This window comes from Pseudophryne corroboree, chromosome 7, assembly GCF_028390025.1.
Source record: "Pseudophryne corroboree isolate aPseCor3 chromosome 7, aPseCor3.hap2, whole genome shotgun sequence".
Classification (NCBI taxonomy): Eukaryota; Metazoa; Chordata; class Amphibia; order Anura; family Myobatrachidae; genus Pseudophryne; species Pseudophryne corroboree.
In genome coordinates this window covers 80,209,514-80,232,483 of record NC_086450.1, presented here as the reverse complement: position 1 = coordinate 80,232,483, position 22,970 = coordinate 80,209,514, and the positions used below count along the sequence as shown (strand labels likewise).

At 46.8% G+C, this 22,970-nt stretch overlaps 1 protein-coding gene across 4 annotated transcripts in view; it reads right to left on the bottom strand.

Annotated features, from left to right (window-relative positions):
* ZNF385B (zinc finger protein 385B) overlaps window positions 1-22,970 on the bottom strand; it is an 893,240-nt gene that overhangs the window by 113,328 nt on the left and 756,942 nt on the right. For all 4 annotated transcript variants that reach the window (XM_063933338.1, XM_063933339.1, XM_063933340.1 and 1 more), the window contains one exon: window positions 4,690-4,831. In XM_063933338.1, the coding sequence (XP_063789408.1) occupies window positions 4,690-4,831 (142 nt within the window). The remainder of the gene's footprint in view (window positions 1-4,689; window positions 4,832-22,970) is intronic.

The following is a 22,970-nucleotide window of genomic DNA, read 5'->3' as shown; positions in this document are numbered from 1 at the left end:
CCAGGCCGCCCACTTTCGGTTGGTAAGTGGATGGCTGCAGGTGGGTAGTGGTCGGCTCCAGGAGACTTGGCTACTCTTCCGGGCAGTCAGGAGCGCCACCCAATTTTTGTGAGCCTCCTAGCCATTCCGGTAGAGTAAGCAAGTATACCTTACATTCATTATTTTCCTGTAAATCAGGGACGTGCAGTCAGGGGAGGCAGGGTAGGCAGTGCTTACCCTGTGATAAATTATTAAAATAATACAAAGAAGATACTTATGACACATATTCTGTGTCATAAGTATCTTCTGTATTTAATTTTAATAATTTTAGCTATTTAAATGAGTTTGGGAGGCACTGATAGCAGTGCTTCCCATAGATAATGATAACGGGACAGAGCAGGGGGCGGGGCCAAGCACTGGGATGTAAAAGCCCATTTAAAAATTACGGGGAATGCGGCACTGAAACAAGTGCATCGCTGACAGGGACACCAGCCCTATGTCAGCGAGGCACCTGTGATTGGACAGCAGATCCAGTGCTGGATCCGCTGTCCAATCACCCACAAGCGGCGCTGGAGGCAGAAGTGGCGGCGGGGCTGAAGCAGGAGTGAGTTCGGCTCTCAGTCTCCCCTGTGTTTCCTCTGTCCTCCCGTCGCAGCCAGCAGCCGCCTTCCCTCCCGACCCAGGCAGCAGCACTCTGCACTCTCCCCTCCCATCCCAGCCAGCAGCTCTCTCCCCTACCGTTCGGCCCGGCGGCAGCAGCATAATAGGCAGGTCAGTGTGTGTTTTTTTTTGTGTTTTTTCCTCCCTCTCTCTCTCTCCCCCTTTTTATTTGGATTTTGTTGTTGTTGTAGAACTACAGGTACCAGCGGACCCATTATTTCCCCGCATGCTGGTACTTGAGGTTCTCCAATTACCAGCAAGCGGGGGAGGCTTGCTGGCCCTTGTAGTTCCACAACAAAAAACAATATTCTTTTTTTAAACACTTATGGCTATCAGCCTGGCATCCACCGCCCAGGGGTGCTGGGGACAGCCTCGGGCTTCACCCCTGGCCCTTGGGTGCCTGGAGGGGGAGGACCGCTTGATTTAATGGGTCCCCACTCCTCCAGGGAACCCCAACCAGGAGTGACTAGTTTGGGGGGGTAATGCCACGGCCGCAGGGGCCAATTTAAAAGTGTCTCCCGGCTGTGGCATTATCTCCCTGGCTAGTGGAGCCCGGTGCTGGTTTTAAAAATATGGGGGACCCCTTCATCTTTCCCCGTCCCCGTATTTTTGGAACCAGGACCGGACTAAGAGCCCGGTGCTGGTTGTCTAAATACGGGGAACCCCTGTCCAATTTTTCCCCAGTATTTAAACAACCAGGACCGGATCAAAGAGCCCGAGGCTGGTTATACTTAGGAGGGGGGACCTTACGCATTTTTTTTGTTAACCCATTTAGACCCTTTTACATTAAGTTAATGGAAGCCCTGGACAACAAAATTGCATTCATGTCCTCCTCCCACTCCCTTCCCAGTCCCAAATACTAATTTTTTATTTTTTTTCTATAAAAATTTATAATATATCACAAGTATGATGAGCAGGCAGGCATCGGACTGAGATGCAAATTAGTGGCGGAGGGCTGGGTCAGTTGATGGTGGCCAAGTTTGTAAGCCATTGGCGGTGGCAGCGGGCACTGGCTCAGGGGCAGTAGCGGGCATTGGCTCGTCGGCGGTAGGGGTCATCGGCAGGATTCGGCGGACATTATGGCTGTAGTGCCTCACCAGCCACTGACCTCACCGCATGACACTGCTGTAAATACTACTTCTCTTATTAGATAGGTCCCTAATGTACAAGGGATTTTGCATTTTGGCAATGTGTGGACATATGTATAATTAGTAGGGTGCCACATGTTGGATCAACTTTAATGCACAGTGAAGAGTAAAGTTGGCCTGAATTTGCAACTTACAAGTATTTTGCCTTCATGCCCCCCAAAAATATGCCCACCTGGAGTACTAACCAATCACAATGGCTTTTCTCACAATCTGACCAATTAGAGTGCAGCCATTATTTTTAATAGGAACGTCGTGCTCCTCACGGGGCTACTGAAAGTGTAGGAAACTGTGAGACATCATAAAATCTACCTCAACAAATGTCATAAATATATGGTGCTGGAGTCTGGTGCACCCTATATTGCTGTGTGTGTCATGTAAAGTTAAGTCATGATTATGGCACTTATTATATTTCATCCAATATTTGGACCTATTTAGCACTAAGAATGAGTGGTGCTCGCCCTAAGCCTATAACTCAACTGTGCTAAGTACAATTTTTCCCAATCACTGTAGGAGTTCACAGTGGGTAAAACTTTCCTAGTAGTCTTCCGTGGGTGTGGATTAACAGATAGACAGTCAAAAGGTCTATAGTCAATAGGTCAACATGAAAAAAAATTTTTGTGTGTGTGTGTGTGCGTGTGGTTTTTTTTGTGTGTGTGTGTGTGTGCGTGGGGGGTGGGGGGTTATTTTGTATGTGTAACCATGTATGACCCAAATCAGTAGAAACACGTTTACGCGTGATAGCTTGTGAGATGGATAATAACTTCAGCAAAAGTTGTTAAAACATGAGTCGACCATTGTCATGTTGACCTTTTGACCTAATGTACCTTCCCACCTTTTGTACTGTTTACCTTTTACATGTTGATCCTGTTGACCTGTTTTACCTGTCGACCTACAGTATTGACTGTCGACCATATTGTGTCAATCTATTGACTGTAGCCCCTTTTACTGTCGTCTGTCTATCATCCACCAGCCATAGCATGCTTCTGCAGGTGGGAGTCAGGGATTGGGTGAGGATGATGATGTCATCACACCATTGTTATGTACAGTGTATCTTCCTTCTGTTTATTTAGCCATGTATTCGTGTTGTCATGCAGAGTTGATTACTTTGTGTTGCCTGTGATATGACACAAAGCTGCTGTCTGGGTAAGTGGTATTTCATAAATGAAAATAATCTGAAAGTAAACCCGCCCCTTTAAGTAATTAATCAGCTTGTTTTTATAAAGGCCGGTATCCAACTGGCGGTGATAATTTACAGCATGGCAAAAACGGGCTTTAGTATAGTATTATTGGGCTATCCAGTTATAGCCCGTTTTTACCTTGTGGTAAATGACCCGTTTTCGGGCGATAACACATGGAACCGGGATGAGTTCACGGACTCGTGTGTTACCACGCACAAACAGGTCTGTGAGGGCTTGTTATCGGGGATTCTGCTTCGCGCGTCGCCTAATCCCTGATAAGTGCCAGCGGTCAGGGGCTAATTGGAAAGCCCCGGAGGAATCTATCATCCTCCTCTATACATTGTGTATATCACAACTGCTGGCGCCATAATGGACTGTAATGGAGATGATTATGCTCATAGACATCCCCCAAACACTCAACCATGGACGACAATGATAGCTGCCAGCGCAGCACTTACACAGAAACAAAATGAAACCAGTCCAATCTGAATGCAGTTTGTCCAATAGGATAGGTCTGGAGGGCTTCTGTACTGCAACAGGAAATGCCAGTGACATCACTGGAGGTTTTCCAGACTGAGAGGTGTGAGGTATAATTTTATATTTAATTTATATAATAATTAAAAAATTTATATAATTTGGTATGATTTTATCTACGTATTTAGGGGGTCGTTCCAAGTTGATCGCATGTAGCAACTTTTTGCTGTTCGTGCGATCAACTAGACGCCGCCTATTGGGGAGTGTATTTCTGAATAGCAGGGCTGCGATCGCTTGTGCAGCCCTGCTATGCAAAAATGTTTACTGTAAAAGAAGACCAGGGTAAGAGTTACTTATCCTGTGCGATCGATCCAGCGATGCAGGTCCCGGAATTGACGTCAAACATCCGCCCTCCAAACGTATGGACACGCCTGGTTTGGACTCACCACTCCCCGAAAACGGTGAGTTGACGCCCGGTTCTGCCTTCCTCCTGCCAATCTTTTTGTTGTCTCCGCTGCACCCGTTTTCTTCGCTAGTGCCATCGCAGTGCTACAACACGTCTGCGCAATGCAGCCACCGCACATGCGCAGTTCCGACCCGATTGCACGGCTGCGAAGAAGCGCAGCGTGCGATCACGTCAGAATGACCCCCTATATGAATCCTGACTCTGGCCTTACTGTAATAACTTGCAAAATGCAGGTGATGTAGCTGCAAGAAAGATTGTCACTTTAAACCTAGTGGGTGTATTTCACAAGTGGACAAGTGGCTTTCAAACTGTAATGCTGGCCATCCATCCGAGCCGCAGACCCATGTTCTGCCGATGCTGATTTCCAGCATGTTGGATATCCCCTATCCTCTGACCCAGGCATCGTAGAATAGGGAATTGGCCGATACTCCCCTGATGTATGGGCCCCATTAGACAAAGACCCATTCAGACAATGGGAATGAGTGGGACAGAACACAATAAACTGGAAAGGAAAGATAAAAATGCATTACTATTACTATCTGCCTTTTAAATAGTATGTGACTCCTCGTGTGGGTTTTCAATAAACAGATTTCTCAGTTTAATGTCATTATCACTTTGAATTATTTATTGCCCTTTGTAAAATGTCAGCAACTAATTCTCGGGATACATTTTTTGACATTCATTAGATTTGTACACAAATGCACTCGCACAACCCAAGAAGTATCACACATCTACTTGCAGATAAGACAAAGAATATGAAGCTCCAAGCAGCCGTTGTACTGACCTGATTTGTGGTTAGCTGTAGAGCTGGATATAGCCTTGATGCTGTCCTTGGAAGAAACGCTTTTTTGCTTCGTTTTCGTTGACTCTAGTGCTTTCACTTTCTTGGCATGTTTACTGCCTTTGTAGTGTGCTTCCGCCTGGCTCTGCAAAGGAGAACAAACCAGACTTATTTCTTACCTTGTAACAGAATAGGTGATACAGAACAATACAAGCGCATACTACAAAACTTCACTCTTTAGTAACTCCTTAACTATTTCTGATGCATGGTCTAATATCACCAACATCCGCCCATCTGCATTGCTAACATAGGGGGTGATTCTATGTCGGTTTTCTACAAACTGCGGCATGTACCGAAAACTGCAAACTGCAGACTGTCCATGCAATGCACACTGGGGTAAGGAGCTCCGGACGAGTCGGATCTGCCTTACATGAAATTCATTTTTCTGGGCAGCAGCTGTCCGGTTACCATGCTGACGTATGGCACAGATGCATCTCATGGGAGTGTCATGAGACTGTTGTGGGCATGTACAGTAACAGGACTTACATACTTACTTGATGTGTGCGTACGGAGATTGGACGTCTTTTTCTGACGATCTTTTGCACGCAGCATGGGATGGGTGCACTGGTGTAACTTTCGAGGGTGCAGGGAGTGCAGCTGCTATGGGGCCCAGGCTGCTTTGGGGACCCGCTAGTCACCCTGCCCTCCCAAGGTACGTATCTCCCGTTAATCCCCCCCTGCGAACAGGAACGGCCGCCGCTGAAATCATTCACCCCGTTCTACTGAGGCAGTGCAGCGGCTACCACATGGAGGGTTCAGAAAGGGGGGGGGAGCAAGCCGGACAGCTCCGTGTCCCGCTATTTGTGGGTATTTAGAGGACGGAGCCTAATGTTGGGAAGTGTCCGCCCCCAACAGAGACCTCTGAAGAAGTAAAGTAGTGCTACTTTTCTCTTTCCCTCCCTCTCTCTCCATCTCTCTCTCTTACTCATCTCTTTCTTTTTCTCTCCCTGACAACACTCTCTATCTCTCTCTCTCTCCTTCACTCTTTTCCTGACACACTCCCACTCTCACTGACACTGTCTCTCTCTTTCTCCCTGACATTGTCTCTCTCTAACAGTCTCTCTCTCTCCCTGACACTATCTCTCTCCCTATCCGACACTCTCTCTCCTTTCCCAACACTATCTCTCTCCCCAACACTGTCTCTCTTTCTCTCCCTGAAACTGTCTCTCTCCCTTTCCCTGACACTGTCTGTCTCTACCTGCCTAAGACTCCCTATCTTTCTCACTCCCTCTCGCTCACCTACCTTTCTTGCTCCTCCCCCTTCACGCTCTCTCTCTCTGACACACACGGCGGGATATAATGCAGTCTGAGATCACCGGAGGAGCGGGTTTGCCAGCCAATCCCGGATGTTTTTTTAAAGGGGCAGTCACTTACAACTTCAAGTAGAGATGTGCGGCGGAGACTTTTCATGTTTTGGTTTTGGTTCTGGTTCCAAGCTCGTGTTTTGGATCTGGATTGGTTTTGCCTAAACCACCCTTTCGTGTTTTGGTTTTTGTTTTGGATCTGGATGATTTTTTATCAAACAGCTAAAATTACAGAATTCGGGGGTAATACTTATCCGAGGTGGCTGTATGACTAAGCTAAGCGACACAAGTGTGCGGCACAAACACCTGGCCCATCTAGGAGTGGCACTGCAGTGTCAGACAGGATGATAGATTTAAAAAATAGGCCCCAAACAGCACATGATGTACAGAAGAAAAAGAGGTGCAATGAGGTAGCTGGAAGACTAAGCTAAGCGACACAAGTGTTCGGCACAAACAACTGGCCAATCTAGGAGTGGCACTATTAAAAAAATATGCCCCAAACAGCACATCATTCAAAGAAGAAAAAGCGGTGCAATGAGGTAGCCGAATGACTAAGCTAAGTGACAGAAGTGTGCGGCACAAATACATGGCCCATCTAGGAGTGGCATTGCAGTGGCAGACAGGATGGCACTTAAAAAAACTAGTCCCCAAACAGCACATCATGCAAAGAAGTATCAAAGTCGAAAAAATAAGATTTTACTTACCGATAAATCTATTTCTCGTAGTCCGTAGTGGATGCTGGGGACTCCGTCAGGACCATGGGGGGGATTAGCGGCTCCGCAGGAGACAGGGCACAAAAATAAAGCTTTAGGATCAGGTGGTGTGCACTGGCTCCTCCCCCTATGACCCTCCTCCAAGCCTCAGTTAGGATACTGTGCCCGGACGAGCGTACACAATAAGGAAGGATTTTGAATCCCGGGTAAGACTCATACCAGCCACACCAATCACACCGTACAACTTGTGATCTGAACCCAGTTAACAGTATGACAAACGTAGGAGCCTCTGAACAGACGGCTCACAACAATAACAACCCGATTTTTTTGTAACAATAACTATGTACAAGTATTGCAGACAATCCGCACTTGGGATGGGCGCCCAGCATCCACTACGGACTACGAGAAATAGATTTATCGGTAAGTAAAATCTTATTTTCTCTGACGTCCTAGTGGATGCTGGGGACTCCGTCAGGACCATGGGGATTATACCAAAGCTCCCAAACGGGCGGGAGAGTGCGGATGACTCTGCAGCACCGAATGAGAGAACTCCAGGTCCTCTTTAACCAGGGTATCAAATTTGTAGAATTTTACAAACGTGTTCTCCCCCGACCACGTAGCTGCTCGGCAGAGTTGTAATGCCGAGACCCCTCGGGCAGCCGCCCAGGATGAGCCCACCTTCCTTGTGGAATGGGCCTAGACAGATTTAGGCTGTGGCAGGCCTGCCACAGAATGTGCAAGTTGAATTGTGCTACAAATCCAACGAGCAATCGTCTGCTTAGAAGCAGGAGCACCCAACTTGTTGGGTGCATACAGTATAAACAGCGAGTCAGATTTTCTGACTCCAGCCGTCCTTGAAATATATATTTTCAATGCCCTGACAACGTCCAGCAACTTGGAATCCTCCAAATCGCTAGTAGCCGCAGGCACCACAATAGGCTGGTTCAGGTGAAACGCTGACACCACCTTAGGCAGAAACTGAGGACGCGTCCGCAGTTCTGCCCTGTCCGAATGAAAAATCAGATATGGGCTTTTATACGATAAAGCCGCCAATTCTGACACTCTCCTGGCTGAAGCCAGGGCCAGTAGCATGGTTACTTTCCATGTAAGATATTTCAAATCCACCGATTTGAGTGGCTCAAACCAATGGGATTTGAGAAAATCCAAAACTACATTAAGGTCCCACGGAGCCACTGGGGGCACAACCGGGGGCTGTATATGTAGTACTCCTTTTACAAAAGTCTGGACTTCAGGAACTGAAGCCAATTCTTTCTGGAAGAAAATCGACAGGGCCGAAATTTGAACCTTAATGGACCCCAATTTGAGGCCCATAGACAATCCTGTTTGCAGGAAATGTAGGAATCGACCCAATTGAAATTCCTCCGTGGGGGCCTTCCTGGCCTCACACCACGCAACATATTTTCTCCAAATGCGGTGATAATGTTGTGCAGTCACCTCCTTCCTGGCTTTTACCAGTGTAGGAATGACCTCTACCGGAATGCCTTTTTCCCTTAGAATTCGGCGTTCAACCGCCATGCCGTCAAACGCAGCCGCGGTAAGTCTTGGAATAGACACGGTCCCTGCTGAAGCAGGTCCCGTCTTAGAGGTAGAGGCCACGGATCTTCCGTGAGCATCTCCTGAAGTTCCGGGTACCAAGTTCTTCTTGGCCAATCCGGAGCCACGAGTATCGTTCTTACTCCCCTTTGCCGTATAATTCTCAGTACTTTTGGTATGAGAGGCAGAGGAGGAAACACATACACTGACTGGAACACCCACGGTGTTACCAGAGCATCCACAGCTAATGCCTGAGGGTCTCTTGACCTGGCGCAATACCTGTCCAGTTTTTTGTTGAGGCGAGACGCCATCATATCCACCTTTGGTTTTTCCCAACGGTTCACAATCATGTGGAAGACTTCTGGATGAAGTCCCCACTCTCCCGGGTGTAGATCGTGTCTGCTGAGGAAGTCTGCTTCCCAGTTGTCCACTCCCGGAATGAACACTGCTGACAGTGCTATCACATGATCTTCCGCCCAGCGAAGAATCCTTGCAGCTTCTGCCATTGCTCTCCTGCTTCTTGTGCCGCCCTGTCTGTTTACGTGGGCGACTGCCGTGATGTTGTCCGACTGGATCAACACCGGCTGACCCTGAAGCAGGGGTTTTGCCAGGCTTAGAGCATTGTAAATCGCTCTTAGCTCCAGTATATTTATGTGAAGAGACATCTCCAGGCTTGACCATACTCCCTGGAAGTTTCTTCCCTGTGTGACCGCTCCCCAGCCTCTCAGACTGGCATCCGTGGTCACCAGGACCCAGTCCTGTATGCCGAATCTGCGGCCCTCTAACAGATGAGCACTCTGCAACCACCACAGAAGAGACACCCTTGTCCGTGGCGATAAGGTTATCCGCTGATGCATCTGCAGATGCGATCCGGACCATTTGTCCAGCAGATCCCACTGAAAAGTTCGTGCGTGGAATCTGCCGAATGAAAATCGCTTCGTAAGAAGCCACCATCTTTCCCAGGACTCTTGTGCATTGATGCACAGACACTTTCCCTGGTTTTAGGAGGTTCCTGACAAGTTCGGATAACTCCCTGGCTTTCTCCTCCGGAAGAAACACCTTTTTCTGAACCGTGTCCAGAATCATTCCCAGGAACAGCAGCCGTGTCGTCGGGGTCAATTGAGATTTTGGAAAATTCAGAATCCACCCGTGCTGTTGCAGCACTACTTGGGTTAGTGCTACTACGTCCCCCAGCTGTTCCCTGGACCTTGCCCTTATCAGGAGATCGTCCAAGTAAGGGATAATTAATACGCCTTTTCTTCGCAGAAGAAACATCATTTCGGCCATTACCTTGGTAAAGACCCGAGGTGCCGTGGACAATCCAAACGGCAGCGTCTGAAACTGATAATGACAGTTTTGCACCACGAACCTGAGGTACCCTTGATGTGAAGGGCAAATTGGGACATGCAGGTAAGCATCCTTGATGTCCAGGGACACCATAAAGTCCCCTTCTTCCAGATTCGCTATCACTGCTCTGAGTGACTCCATCTTGAACTTAAATTTTTGTATGTACAGGTTCAAAGATTTCAGATTTAGAATAGGTCTTACCGAGCCGTCCGGCTTCGGTACCACAAATAGTGTGGAATAATACCCCTTTCCCTGTTGTAGGAGGGGTACCTTGACTATCACCTGCTGAGAATACAGCTTGTGAATGGCTTCCAATACCGTCGCCCTGTCTGAGGGAGACGTTGGCAGAGCAGACTTTAGGAACCGGCGAGGGGGAGACTTCTCGAATTCCAACCTGTAACCCTGAGATACTATCTGCAGGATCCAGGGGTCCACCTGTGAGTGAGCCCACTGTGCGCTGAAATTCTTGAGTCGACCCCCCACCGCCCCTGAGTCCGCTTGTAAAGCCCCAACGTCATGCTGAGGGCTTTGCAGAAGCCGGGGGGGGGGCTTCTGCTCCTGGGAAGAAGCTGCTTGGTGCACTCTCTTACCCTTTCCTTTGCCTCGGGGCAAATATGACTGTCCTTTCGCCCGCTTGTTCCTATAGGAACGAAAGGACTGCGGCTGAAAAGACGGTGTCTTTTTCTGTTGGGAGGGGACCTGAGGTAAAAAGGTGGATTTCCCGGCTGTTGCCGTGGCCACCAAATCCGATAGACCGACCCCAAATAATTCCTCCCCCTTATACGGCAATACTTCCATATGCCGTTTGGAATCCGCATCACCTGACCATTGTCGCGTCCATAAACTTCTTCTGGCAGATATGGACATCGCACTTACTCTCGATGCCAGAGTGCAAATATCCCTCTGAGCATCTCGCATATAAAGAAAAGCATCCTTTAATTGCTCTAAAGTCAATAAAATACTGTCCCTATCTAGGGTATCAATATTTTCAGTCAGGGAATCCGACCAAACCACCCCAGCACTGCACATCCATGCAGAGGCGATGGCTGGTCGCAGTATAACACCAGTATGAGTGTATATACTTTTCAGGGTAGTTTCCAGCCTCCTATCCGCTGGATCCTTGAGGGCAGCCGTTTCAGGAGACGGTAACGCCACTTGTTTTGATAAGCGTGTGAGCGCCTTATCCACCCTAGGGGGTGTTTCCCAGCGCGCCCTAACCTCTGGCGGGAAAGGATATAATGCCAATAACTTCTTTGAAATTAGCAGTTTTCTATCGGGGTTAACCCACGCTTCATCACACACTTCATTCAATTCGTCTGATTCAGGAAAAACTACAGGTAGTTTTTTCAGACCCCACATAATACCCCTTTTTGTGGTACATGCAGTATCAGAGATATGCAAAGCCTCCTTCATTGCCGTGATCATATAACGTGTGGCCCTACTGGAAAATACGTTTGTTTCTTCACCGTCGACACTAGATTCGGTGTCCGTGTCTGGGTCTGTGTCGACCGACTGAGGTAAAGGGCGTTTTACAGCCCCTGACGGTGTCTGAGACGCCTGTACAGGTACTAACTGGTTTGCCGGCCGTCTCATGTCGTCAACTGATTTTTGTAATGTGCTGACATTATCACGTAATTCCATAAACAAAGCCATCCATTCCGGTGTCGACTCCCTAGGGGGTGACATCACCATTACCGGCAATTGCTCCGCCTCCACACCAACATCGTCCTCATACATGTCGACACACACGTACCGACACACAGCAGACACACAGGGAATGCTCTTATCGAAGACAGGACCCCACTAGCCCTTTGGGGAGACAGAGGGAGAGTTTGCCAGCACACACCCAAGCGCTATAAATATATAGGAACAACCCTATAGAAGTGTTGTCTCCCTTATAGCAGCTTAATATATCAAAAAACGCCCAAAAAGTGCCCCCCCCCCTCTCTGTTTTACCCTGTTTCTGTAGTGCAGTGCAGGGGAGAGTCCTGGGAGCCTTCCTCGCAGCGGAGCTGAGCAGGAAAATGGCGCTGTGTGCTGAGGAGATAGGCCCCGCCCCCTATTTCGGCGGGCTCTTCTCCGATGTTTGTGAGACCTGGCAGGGGTTAAATACATCCATATAGCCCCAGGGGCTATATGTGATGTATTTTTTAGCCAGAACAAGGTATTCTCATTGCTGCCCAGGGCGCCCCCCGCAGCGCCCTGCACCCTCCGTGACCGCTGGTGTGAAGTGTGTGACAACAATGGCGCACAGCTGCAGTGCTGTGCGCTACCTCATGAAGACTGAAAAGTCTTCTGCCGCCGGTTTCTGGACCTCTTCACTTTTCGGCATCTGCAAGGGGGTCGGCGGCGCGGCTCCGGGACCGGACTCCATGGCTGGGCCTGTGTTCGATCCCTCTGGAGCTAATGGTGTCCAGTAGCCTAAGAAGCCAATCCATCCTGCACGCAGGTGAGTTCACTTCTTCTCCCCTAAGTCCCTCGTTGCAGTGAGCCTGTTGCCAGCAGGACTCACTGTAAAATAAAAAACCTAAAAACTTTTTCTAAGCAGCTCTTTAGGAGAGCCACCTAGATTGCACCCTGCTCGGACGGGCACAAAAACCTAACTGAGGCTTGGAGGAGGGTCATAGGGGGAGGAGCCAGTGCACACCACCTGATCCTAAAGCTTTATTTTTGTGCCCTGTCTCCTGCGGAGCCGCTAATCCCCCCCCATGGTCCTGACGGAGTCCCCAGCATCCACTAGGACGTCAGAGAAATATCATAATGCATATGCCTTGTACCAACCCCATGCACATGCCCGCTGCTCATGCACTCAGTCCGCCGTGCGTGCACATATCCGCAATTTGCGTAGGATCGCTCCGGCGATCATGCGCATGATATGGGTATTTACGGCGGAGTTTGTGAGCGTGTAGCGTGTTATTAGAACATTGCATATTTAACCCAAATAGTGTATATTGTAGATATAGTTCCCTTAGACCATGTCAGCGAGTATTATTAGTTTAAACAGTTCCTGGACAGAGAGATTCCTCTTTGCATGACAGGAAGGGTCAGATAAAGGTTGGAAGGTGATGTCTAGTATCCAGCTGTAGGGTATTTTGAGGGTAACATTCCGGTGTTAGTTAGAGAAAGATCGCTTGCTCCTGCGTATAGTTATGTACAAAAGTAGATTATGAACATTAACTGTATTTACTGTAAATTACATATGCGGCGGGAATCCAGAGGATACCACCCACAAGAGCAGTTGGAAAAGACATCGCCTACCTTTTCAAATCCACCTATGACCTTTGCTGTAATGTGGAGACATATCTCTGTGTCCAATGAACAATGAGATTACAGTGACCATTGTATTGTGTATGCATGTTGTGTAAAAAAGGATCATTGTTGCCTGGCCGGTCAGAAGACTCTAAACGCTATCTGTATGACCAGCGGAGGACCGAGCTCGGGTTGCGCTTGCGAAACATTCTCACGTATGTATATTCTCTGTAGCCATTATTCTGTTTAGATTTACTTGTTAGCCTGTAGTGTATAAATTGTATTGTTTTACCTTTTTGGAATCAATCCACGGAGGCCTTAGAACCCTGTGGTTTCAACTACAAACGGTGTTGTGTTTTCACTTTCCTGCATGGGTTTTAAAGTAGATTTATCTGTATAAGGTGTATAGCATTGATAAGGTGTACGCACTGCAGGTACTTTGTATCGCCAGCGCTACTTAAGGTCTAAAGTACTTTGCTGCTAAAGGTTTAAAGTATAAGCATATCATTACATTATATCATTAACAAAGTTTAAAGGTTATCCATTGTGTGTGCGCTCGCTGTGTGTTCTCTGTACACTCAGCACGGCGTGTGTACGCCAAGTGCGTACCACGTGCAGGACTCTGTACGCAAATAGCGTACAAAGTGCGTAGCACGTGCACTTAGTCTAGCGGCCGTAGCGGCTGTCGAAGTCAGAAAAATGTCTTAATGCACACTGCCATATTTGCACCGCACACTGGTCCGTGCTGCGCATGCGTACGCTCTCCCGTGGAAGCGCATACCCGCAATAGCGTGCACTCGCACGCGCAGTATGCGCATTTACGGTAGAGTTTATGTGATCGTAGCGTGCGACTCATTCGTTACAAATATTCACAATTAATGTATTTCATAGATCATGTTCCCCTCAATAGTTTCTGTAAGTTTGGTTTAGATAGAATGTCCCTGAGCGGAGGAATCCCTCTTTGTATTGCACGAAGGGTCTAACAGGAGTCATACAGCAGTGTTTGATACCCATCGGAAGAGTATTTAATTAGCAATATTCCGGTGTTGGTTTGGAGCGTATTAATCGCTCGTGCGAATAGTTATGGACATAAGAAGTTTATGTCCATTTCTATGATTTGCACATACTCAGGTATGCGGCGGGAAACCCAGTTCCCCACCCACCTGAGCTGTTGGAAATCAGCACAGCCCACCTGTATGAATCAACCTATGACCTTTGGTTACAGTACAGGGCCGAATTCCTGTGTCCAATAAACTGTAGGATTGTAGGGACTAGGAGATTGCATTGTGTGTGGGGCATAAATAGGCAGACCGACCACATCCAGCCCTCACTCTCTCATCAACGGTTATCTGCTGATAATCGGGAGCTGGATATCGAGGCGCTGGCGATCATACCCTTTGTGCGTAAGTTCTCTCCGTAATCATTGTCTTTCTGTGAGCCAATTCCTCTCTCTCTCTCTGTGTCTATCTCTCTCTCTCTCTATTTTCTCTTTTCTCTCATATCTCCCCTAGACTAAACTTTATAGTATTGTATTGTATTGTGTTAGACCAGGATAGTATTGTAGTTTATCCCTTAGTTAGGTGTTTGGTTAGGAAGTCTTTGTTATATTGTAGTGTATCATTTGTACTGTGTTACTCTTTTACAAGTATACTAGATATAATACAGATAATAGGCTTTGGAACCCTAAATCAGTATTTGTGTATTTACTATAGTGTTAAGTGTTCATTTGAGCGTCGGTGACGCTCAAACAGCTTTGTAGGTAGTCAGGTTACACAAGGTTGCATTTACACCCTGTACTCACATTAAGGTATTCTGTGTGTTTCATTGGTATAAGGTTTAATATCAAGGTAAAGTGTTGTAAGCGTCTGCATCGCTGGTGACCTCCTCGTGGTCTCTAGCGTACACTACGTAACAGCGAATCTTTCCCCTAGACTTAACCAATAACGTGTCCTGTGATCACTGGGCCGCGAGCGAACGTGACGCTTGAGCGTCTCGCCTACGGCTGAGCGATCGCTACGCAGATAGCGTACCATTACGGTACTTCCTAAGTAAACAGCGTACAGTGTTCTTAGCTTCATAAAGGGTTGTTTATACGACAAAGGAATTTAGCATTGTCAATTGCGGGCTCGCCCGATCCTTTTCACATCTGCACTAGGTAGATCAGCAGACATTATCCCTCCAGCAAAGGGTGGGAGGTTGTCTCGCAGTTGCTGACGGGATAAGCGTCTGCTTCGCTTAGGTAAAGAGTGCTGAAGGAACCCGGTAACCGGAAGTAAGAACAAAACGCTTGTGTCTTTTTAAAACTGTTTATTTTTTTCTTTTGTCTTGCATACGCACGCATATATACCTGCATTTCTTTTCACTTGTGTATTTCATTTTTCGTATATCACTATTCCTGTTTGCCACATTTTTATAGTTGATAGAAAGGGCTAAAAGGAGATTTGCTGTTATTTAATAATAGAGGTAATAGTTAAAGTATAGAACAACACACGGCTTGTCCGAGAGACGAGGCAGCCAGTGTGCAGTGTGGATTGCGGTAGATGATCAGGGATCATCTACATTGATAAAATATATATTGTGTTACGGTGGATCCTTTGCATTGCGTACACGTGTCGCTAACAAAGACTAGCGTACGCAATCCAAAAGGCAGACGCACGCAGCGTACATTACGCAACGTAGCGTCTGGTTACGCCCACGTAGCTCAAGTTGTGATAAAGTTGGATTTTAGCGCAAAGCGATAATTAACGCACAGCGATAAATAACGCGAAGCGGTAAATAACGCAAATCTATTTTTGGAAAATCTGAAATTTAGTTTAACAGATCCTGCTCCTAATTGGTAACACACTTGGCCTGAAGACAATTTCTGCGCAGAAATAGATATAGAAACAAAAGTGTACATGTGTTGAGTGAGTGTGTTTTGTATACAAAAGTTTATACAATTTTAAAGGTGGAACCAAAAGGAAAGTCGGGTACTCGTAAAGGGACATACGTGTAAGTGACATATACGGTGGCTAGGGAGGCATCCCTGGTTAAATAATATTTGAGCATTAGAGTATAGCGGACCATAAGGTAACAAGACCAGGAGGTCATAAGGTAAAAAGGTCCGCTATAAAAGTCCAGTGGCACAACGCCTGGGGTGTTGGTGCAGAACCCATATAGGCCATACAAGCTCTGGTTGAAGGAATCGCAGCCGGAAACATCGATTCCATTAATCTTTCAGTACATGACAAATAGTGCTCGCGTACTGAACGATTGGACCGCACGTAATTGTGTGCAGTAGTTAGTAATCTGACCTCATACCATTAGAGAAAAGTGGTCACAAACGCTACTTGTACATTCTGACGTGATTTGTGTAATTTTTTATTTTTGGAAGGGAAGTTCGCTGGTCACTCAGGAACTATCTAACAACCCCAACTTTACTGGAAAGAGTAAGTGTCCTGCGGGTAACCCTCATATGTTCCAGTAAACTGAAGGTTCCATAGGGGCCCTGTATCGAGTACGCCAGCACCATATCGGTGTGATCAGGTCGTATTGGTCGAGGTGGGCGAGTGAGTGGGGTACTCGGTAAACCGCCACCGCCGGCCTACTGTGGAGTAATTTGGTTGTCTGTAAAGGCTTGCTGAAAACCTTGATACAGAAAATCCAAGGAGGACTAAGCAACACCTACAGACGATGGGGGCCAGTTGCTCAGGTAGGGGGCGATCAACCCAGGTTCAGGTTGATTCGGAGAACCGACCAGTCGGGTCGGCAAGATACATTATGTGTGAAAAATACGGTAGTCACACAGAGGTTTTATGTGATGAATGGGAGAGAATGACTGTACAAGACAGGGACAAGTTCCCAAGAATAGGTAGCTTCAGTCCAGATGTGTTACAAAATTTAAGGAGGAGGATATGTCTCGTAAAATCATCAAAGAGACGAATTCAGCATCATGATTACTTGCAGTTATGGCACCAGGAAGGTGAGATACAGAGAGGTTTGGCTCTGGCGGCGGGAACTGGGGCGGTCAGGAAGCTGATTGCCACAGCTCCTCCTCCACCATACATTGCAGGAGAGAGGTTGATTGCGGAGAGAAACGCACTGGGTTGTAAAACACAAACTCTTAGTAACCCTGTAAATGTAAATGATGTTAACCGAATAACTCATGCAAGTATTAACCCGTGCAAGTTGTACCCTGTTTTGAACCTTCCTCAGGAGTGTGAACAAGAAGACGATTCGGCAACAATTTCAGCTCTCTCTCTTGCGGCCACCATATCAGAGACCACAGTAGGCACAGCGACACCCACGAGATTAGTGAAAGCCCCTAGCGGAGGGATAGGTGAGGTCGTGTCAACGGGTAAGTACGGCACCATGCACTACACTGAAACCATTGTACCACAAGTTGTAGAATCTACACAGGAAGATGCTGTTAGAATTGCTCCTGTAAGGGTAATAGCAGTTCCCAATGGAAAAACAGATGTGTCTGGAGCCACTCCCCTAAGGAACATTGCCATGTACGCCCCATTTTCCAGAATGGAAATAAGAGCAATAGTGTCCGAATTTCCTGACCCCAGGAAAGACTTAGTTGCTAGCCAAAAATACATCAGGGATTTAGGTAACACTGTAGAGCCCAACAACAAGGATTGGCAGGTACTGCTAAGAGCTTGTTTACCTTCCAATGTCGACGCAACTCAGTTTTTAGCTGACTGTCAATTGGATAAAGATGTACCGCTTACAGACGTATACAATAAGGATAATGTAAAAAGGATAAATTTACAACTAAAGGAGTATTTCCCAGCCGTTGTTAAATGGAATAAAATATTTTCCATTAAGCAAAAAGAGTCCGAAACGGCAGCAGAATATTTCCACCGGGCACTAACAGAAATAGCAAAGTACACTGGTATAGAGGACATAAAGACCAACCCAAACCATCGGGAAGTAGCAGTGTCTGTACTGATGGATGGTTTGAAAGAAACATTAAAGACTAGGGTTCAGACCACGCAGCCATGCTGGCGAGGTCTGTCAGTGTCCACATTGAGAGAGGCTGCTGTTGATCATGACAAAAACATCACTAGGCACAGGGAGTCGCAAAGTGATAAGTTGATGTCAGTAAGTATACAGGCGCTGACCACAAGGCAGCCTGCGTATGTACCACCGAATCCTGTGGGTAAGGCAAGTATAATAACATGTTTTTCTTGTAACAAACCAGGACACTTTGCACGAGACTGTAGAGTAAGAAATGTACAAAGATCTTTTCAACCCCCTAGACAACAACACAACACACGACATTGGGAGCAGGGTCCACAGAGGCGGAGTTTTGAGCCACATACAGGGGAAACAAAAAGATATCCCCCGAACAGAGATTGGCATGCCTCTGGTAGTTCCCAGCTAACCCCCTCACAAATAGTTGCTGCCAATGGGATTCAGGGAGGTCAGCATACCCAATAGGGGTGTGGCCATACCTGTAATCTGCAACCAGTTAAATTGATTGCTAGTCTTGGAAGTGAACCAGAGATTGCAATCAATGTGGCTGGTAAAACTTTAAACTTTCTTGTAGACACAGGGGCGGCCAAGTCAGTGATAAATTCGACAGTGGGCATGAGAACCACTGGTAGGACAATTCCAGCCATGGGAGTAACAGGAGTAGTCCAGCACTACCCTGTTAGCAAACCAGCCGAGATTACAATAGGGCCTTTGCACACCAAGCATTCCTTTTTGCTGGCTGCATCGGCACCAACCAATCTCCTGGGAAGAGACTTACTATGTAAAATGGGTTGCGTCATCTATTGTACTCCTGAAGGTGTATTCTTGGACATCCCTGAGAATCACGCTCAGGAAGTACGAGACATGTTAGACTCCCCATCAAAATTAATGTCACACACCGTTATAACAAATAGGAACCCATCCCAGGTAGAAGAGATGACATCTCAGATACCAGAGTCACTTTGGACAAAAGATGGACAGGACACTGGATTAATGGCAAACGTAGCTCCAGTAGTAGTACAAGTAAAAGATGGTAGGATAGCTCCAAAAATCCCACAGTATCCTCTGAAGCCAGAGGTGGAGTTAGGAGTTTTTCCCGTAATAGAGCGCTTGCTACAACAGGGCATTCTAGTAAGAACGTCCAGCACAGCAAATAGTCCCATCTTCCCTGTTAAAAAGAGTGGGGGGAGGGGTTACAGGCTAGTGCAGGATCTAAGGGGGATTAACAAAATAGTCGAGAGTCAGTTCCCCGTAGTGCCTAATCCAGCTGTCATCCTAATGCAAATTCCTCCCACTGCCAAATTTTTCACTGTTATTGACCTCTGCTCCGCTTTCTTTTCGGTACCTCTGCACCCTGACAGCCAATATTTGTTTGCATTCACATACAGAGGAGTCCAATACACGTGGACTCGATTACCCCAAGGTTTCATAGATAGTCCAAGTATATTTTCTCAGGCTTTGCATGATTGTTTACAGTCTTTTCAACCAGAGAGTGGATCAGTATTGATACAGTATGTGGATGATTTACTGCTGTGTTCAGATTCACTGGAAGCTTCCCTGAAAGATACGAAACAGCTCCTGTTTCACCTTTCAGACACAGGTCACAAGGTTTCCAAAGACAAGTTGCAATTATGCCAGACTAAGGTAAAATATTTGGGACACTGTCTAACACAAGGACTGAGACACCTGACCGCTGATAGAATCCAAGCCATTAGAGACATGACACTGCCACAAACCCAGCAACAGATAAGGACGTTTTTAGGAATGTGTGGGTATTGCCGTAATTGGATCCCAGGGTTTTCCATATTGGCGTTACCTTTGCAGGAAATGGTCTCTTCAAACAAACCTGATCGGATTTCGCATACAGACGAATCCGAAACAGCATTTGAAAGACTCAAGCAATGCCTAACGCAGGCACCAGCACTAGGTATGCCAGACTATGGGAAACCCTTTGAACTATACGGAACAGAAAGTGCTGGGTGCGCAGCAGGTGTACTAACACAAAAACACGGTGATGCCAGCAGGCCAATTGCATACTACAGCGCGCAGCTAGACACGGTAGCGCGATCCCTCCCCACATGCTTGCGTAGTGTTGCGGCGATAGCATTGCTAGTGACGAAAAGCGAAGATGTCGTGCTAGGCCACAACCTCACAATCCATACGCCACATGCAGTATCTGCCTTATTGAATTCTGCCCAAACCAGACACGTCTCATCAGCCAGGTTTACGAGATGGGAATTGGCATTAATGGCCCCCGTAAACATCACCATAAGGAGATGCAGTGCATTAAACCCTGCAACATTTCTCCCAGGTGTGCCTGGACAGGCACAAAGGGTGGGAGGTGAGAGTGATGGGGAAGGAGGATTTAATGCAAAGGAAGATACACATGATTGTATGGAATATTTGACCCAAAATTTTACCGCAAGGCCTGACATCAGTGACAATCCACTAGAAGATGCAGAACTCACGTTCTACACGGACGGTAGTTGTCACAGACAGTCAGACTCGGGAGACTTGTGTACTGGATACGCAGTCGTAGATGACCAAGACACCATAGAAGCGGAACCGCTAGGCCCACCTCACTCAGCCCAGGTTGCTGAACTGGTCGCCCTAACCAGAGCATGTGAATTGGCTAAGGGAAAGTCTGCCAATATCTACACCGATTCTAGATACGCGTTCGGGGTAGTCCATGATTTCGGAGCCCTATGGCGGCTCAGAAATTTCATGACGGCAGCTGGCACACCGATAGCGCATGCAGCGTATATAAAAAGGCTTCTAACAGCGATACAGGAACCCGACAGAGTGGCTGTTATCAAATGTAAAGCACATACATATAGCCAAGACCCAGTATCCCTTGGTAACAGCCGAGCAGACGAAGCCGCAAAGCTTGCAGCTGCTACCCCCATACAGACAGACGCCACACAGTTGATGGTATTCAATACCATCAACACACAGAAGTTGTGTGAGATGCAGAATTTGTGTTCCACTCAGGAGAGAGCAGTCTGGAAGGCAAAGGGATATGGCCAGGAGTCCTCAGGGCTCTGGACGGATGGACATGGTAAACCAGTGGCCCCCAGGGCATACCTTCCATGTCTGGCTGAAGCAGCTCACGGGCTGACTCATCTAGGCAAGGAGGGGATGTGCAAATTGGTAAGAGCATACTGGTGTGCCCCAGGATTCTCCTCCCATGCTAGTAAAAGAGCAATGTCATGCCTTACCTGTCTGAGAAAGAATATTGGAAAGGCAATACCTACAGAACCCTCCCATATCCCACCTGCCGGCGGCCCTTTCCAAGTAATACAAATTGACTTCATCCAATTACCCCCATGTAGAAATTTGAAGTATGTACTTGTTTGTATAGATGTTTTCTCGAATTGGGTCGAAGCTTTTCCAGCAGCTACAAACACTGCTATGTTTACAGCTAAGAAAATTGTGCAGGAATTTGTATGTAGATATGGTATCCCTAGAATCATTGAAAGTGATAGGGGTACCCATTTTACAGGTGATGTCTTCCAAGGAATGTGTAAGTTGATGGGTATTGATAGTAAGCTGCACACTCCGTACCGTCCACAGGCGAGCGCGAAGGTCGAAAGAGTGAACAGCACTATTAAAAATAAATTGAGTAAAGTAATGGCAGAGACAGGTTTGACGTGGCCAGAAGCTTTACCCATTGTTTTGTATAGCATCAGAACCACTCCCAGGTCCCCTCTTAATCTGTCTCCTTTTGAAATTCTGTTTGGTCGACAACCGCACGTCATGATTAACCCTCAGGATGATTTGAAATGTAACAATGAAGTAACTGTAAAGTACTTAATTAACATGAGTAAGCAGTTGAGGAGTCAAAATGATAATCTGAAGTTGGTGATTCCTGATTTACCAGATAGTAATTGTCATGACATTGAACCTGGGGATTATGTAATGATACGAAATTTTCTACGCTCAGGTTGTCTTATTGATAGATGGGAAGGACCATACCAGGTCTTATTGACTAGCACCACAGCATTGAAGGTTGCTGAGAGAGAGACTTGGGTCCATTCATCCCACTGCAAAAAGGTTGCTGACCCAGAGAAGTCCCGTGATAAGGAACAGACGGTAGAGGTTGTATCACTGGAGTGTCTGTTTCAGGAGGACTGAGGCGGCACCTGAGCCTTGAAGATCGAAAGCAGCTGTCGACTCCCCACTCCCTTTTATTGTTTTTCTCCACTTCCCATCCCTTCTCCCTTGATATTTCTTTTTCCCCTTTCTCATTCTTCTCCATTTCCTCCTCAAAGATGGACTTGCCCCAAGAGACTGTAATCCGGATTTTGATGTTGACCATGATGTTGACCAGAGCAGTCTGTTCCGGCGAGAGTACCATAGAGGTCGAGAGAGGTTCTGGAATGGGTTCCGATTATGATGATGGAGGTGTAGTTTTCCAAGATCAACCAATCCAACAAGCAAAGGCGAGTATCAGAAAACGATCCGATAGAAGAAATTGTGATGGATTGTTAGCTGAAGAAAATTGTATCTGTAGGCTTTGTGATAATCTGGTTGAAGATGGATGCATAAAGAAATGCCAATCTAGTTTTAATATCCATATGGACCGGCATCCATTGAGTGACTATCACTCTCTAGTGGGTAACGTATTAAACAAGACCGATTGTTGGGTATGCTCTCAAGTACCTCAGGGTCACAGCAAATCAGGGCTAGTACCATTTCCTTTAACGTTAGGGGAGGTACTTGAGCTAAGTGGTGGGAGACCGGTGGACCGGAGGTTTAACATCTCCAGCCCTCCTAGTTTGAAGCTCCACCAATACCATGTGGATAGGTCCCTCATATGTTTTAACATCTCCAATCCTAGAAAACCGGGAAATTGGGAAGTGTCATGGAGCAACCTTACCATGACCTTTTCACACAGAGCAGATAGAATGCCTACAGATACAGAGCTCGTACGCCACATAGCCAGTAGAGGAAAATCTTTTCGGTATCGATATACCTTAGGAAATAGGATTACTAAAGTTGGAGAGGTATCACCAGGATACTGTGCACATATCGTACAAACTGATACGTGCATTAGACAGATGGAAGAATTAGGGTCAGGAGATTTCACCTGGAA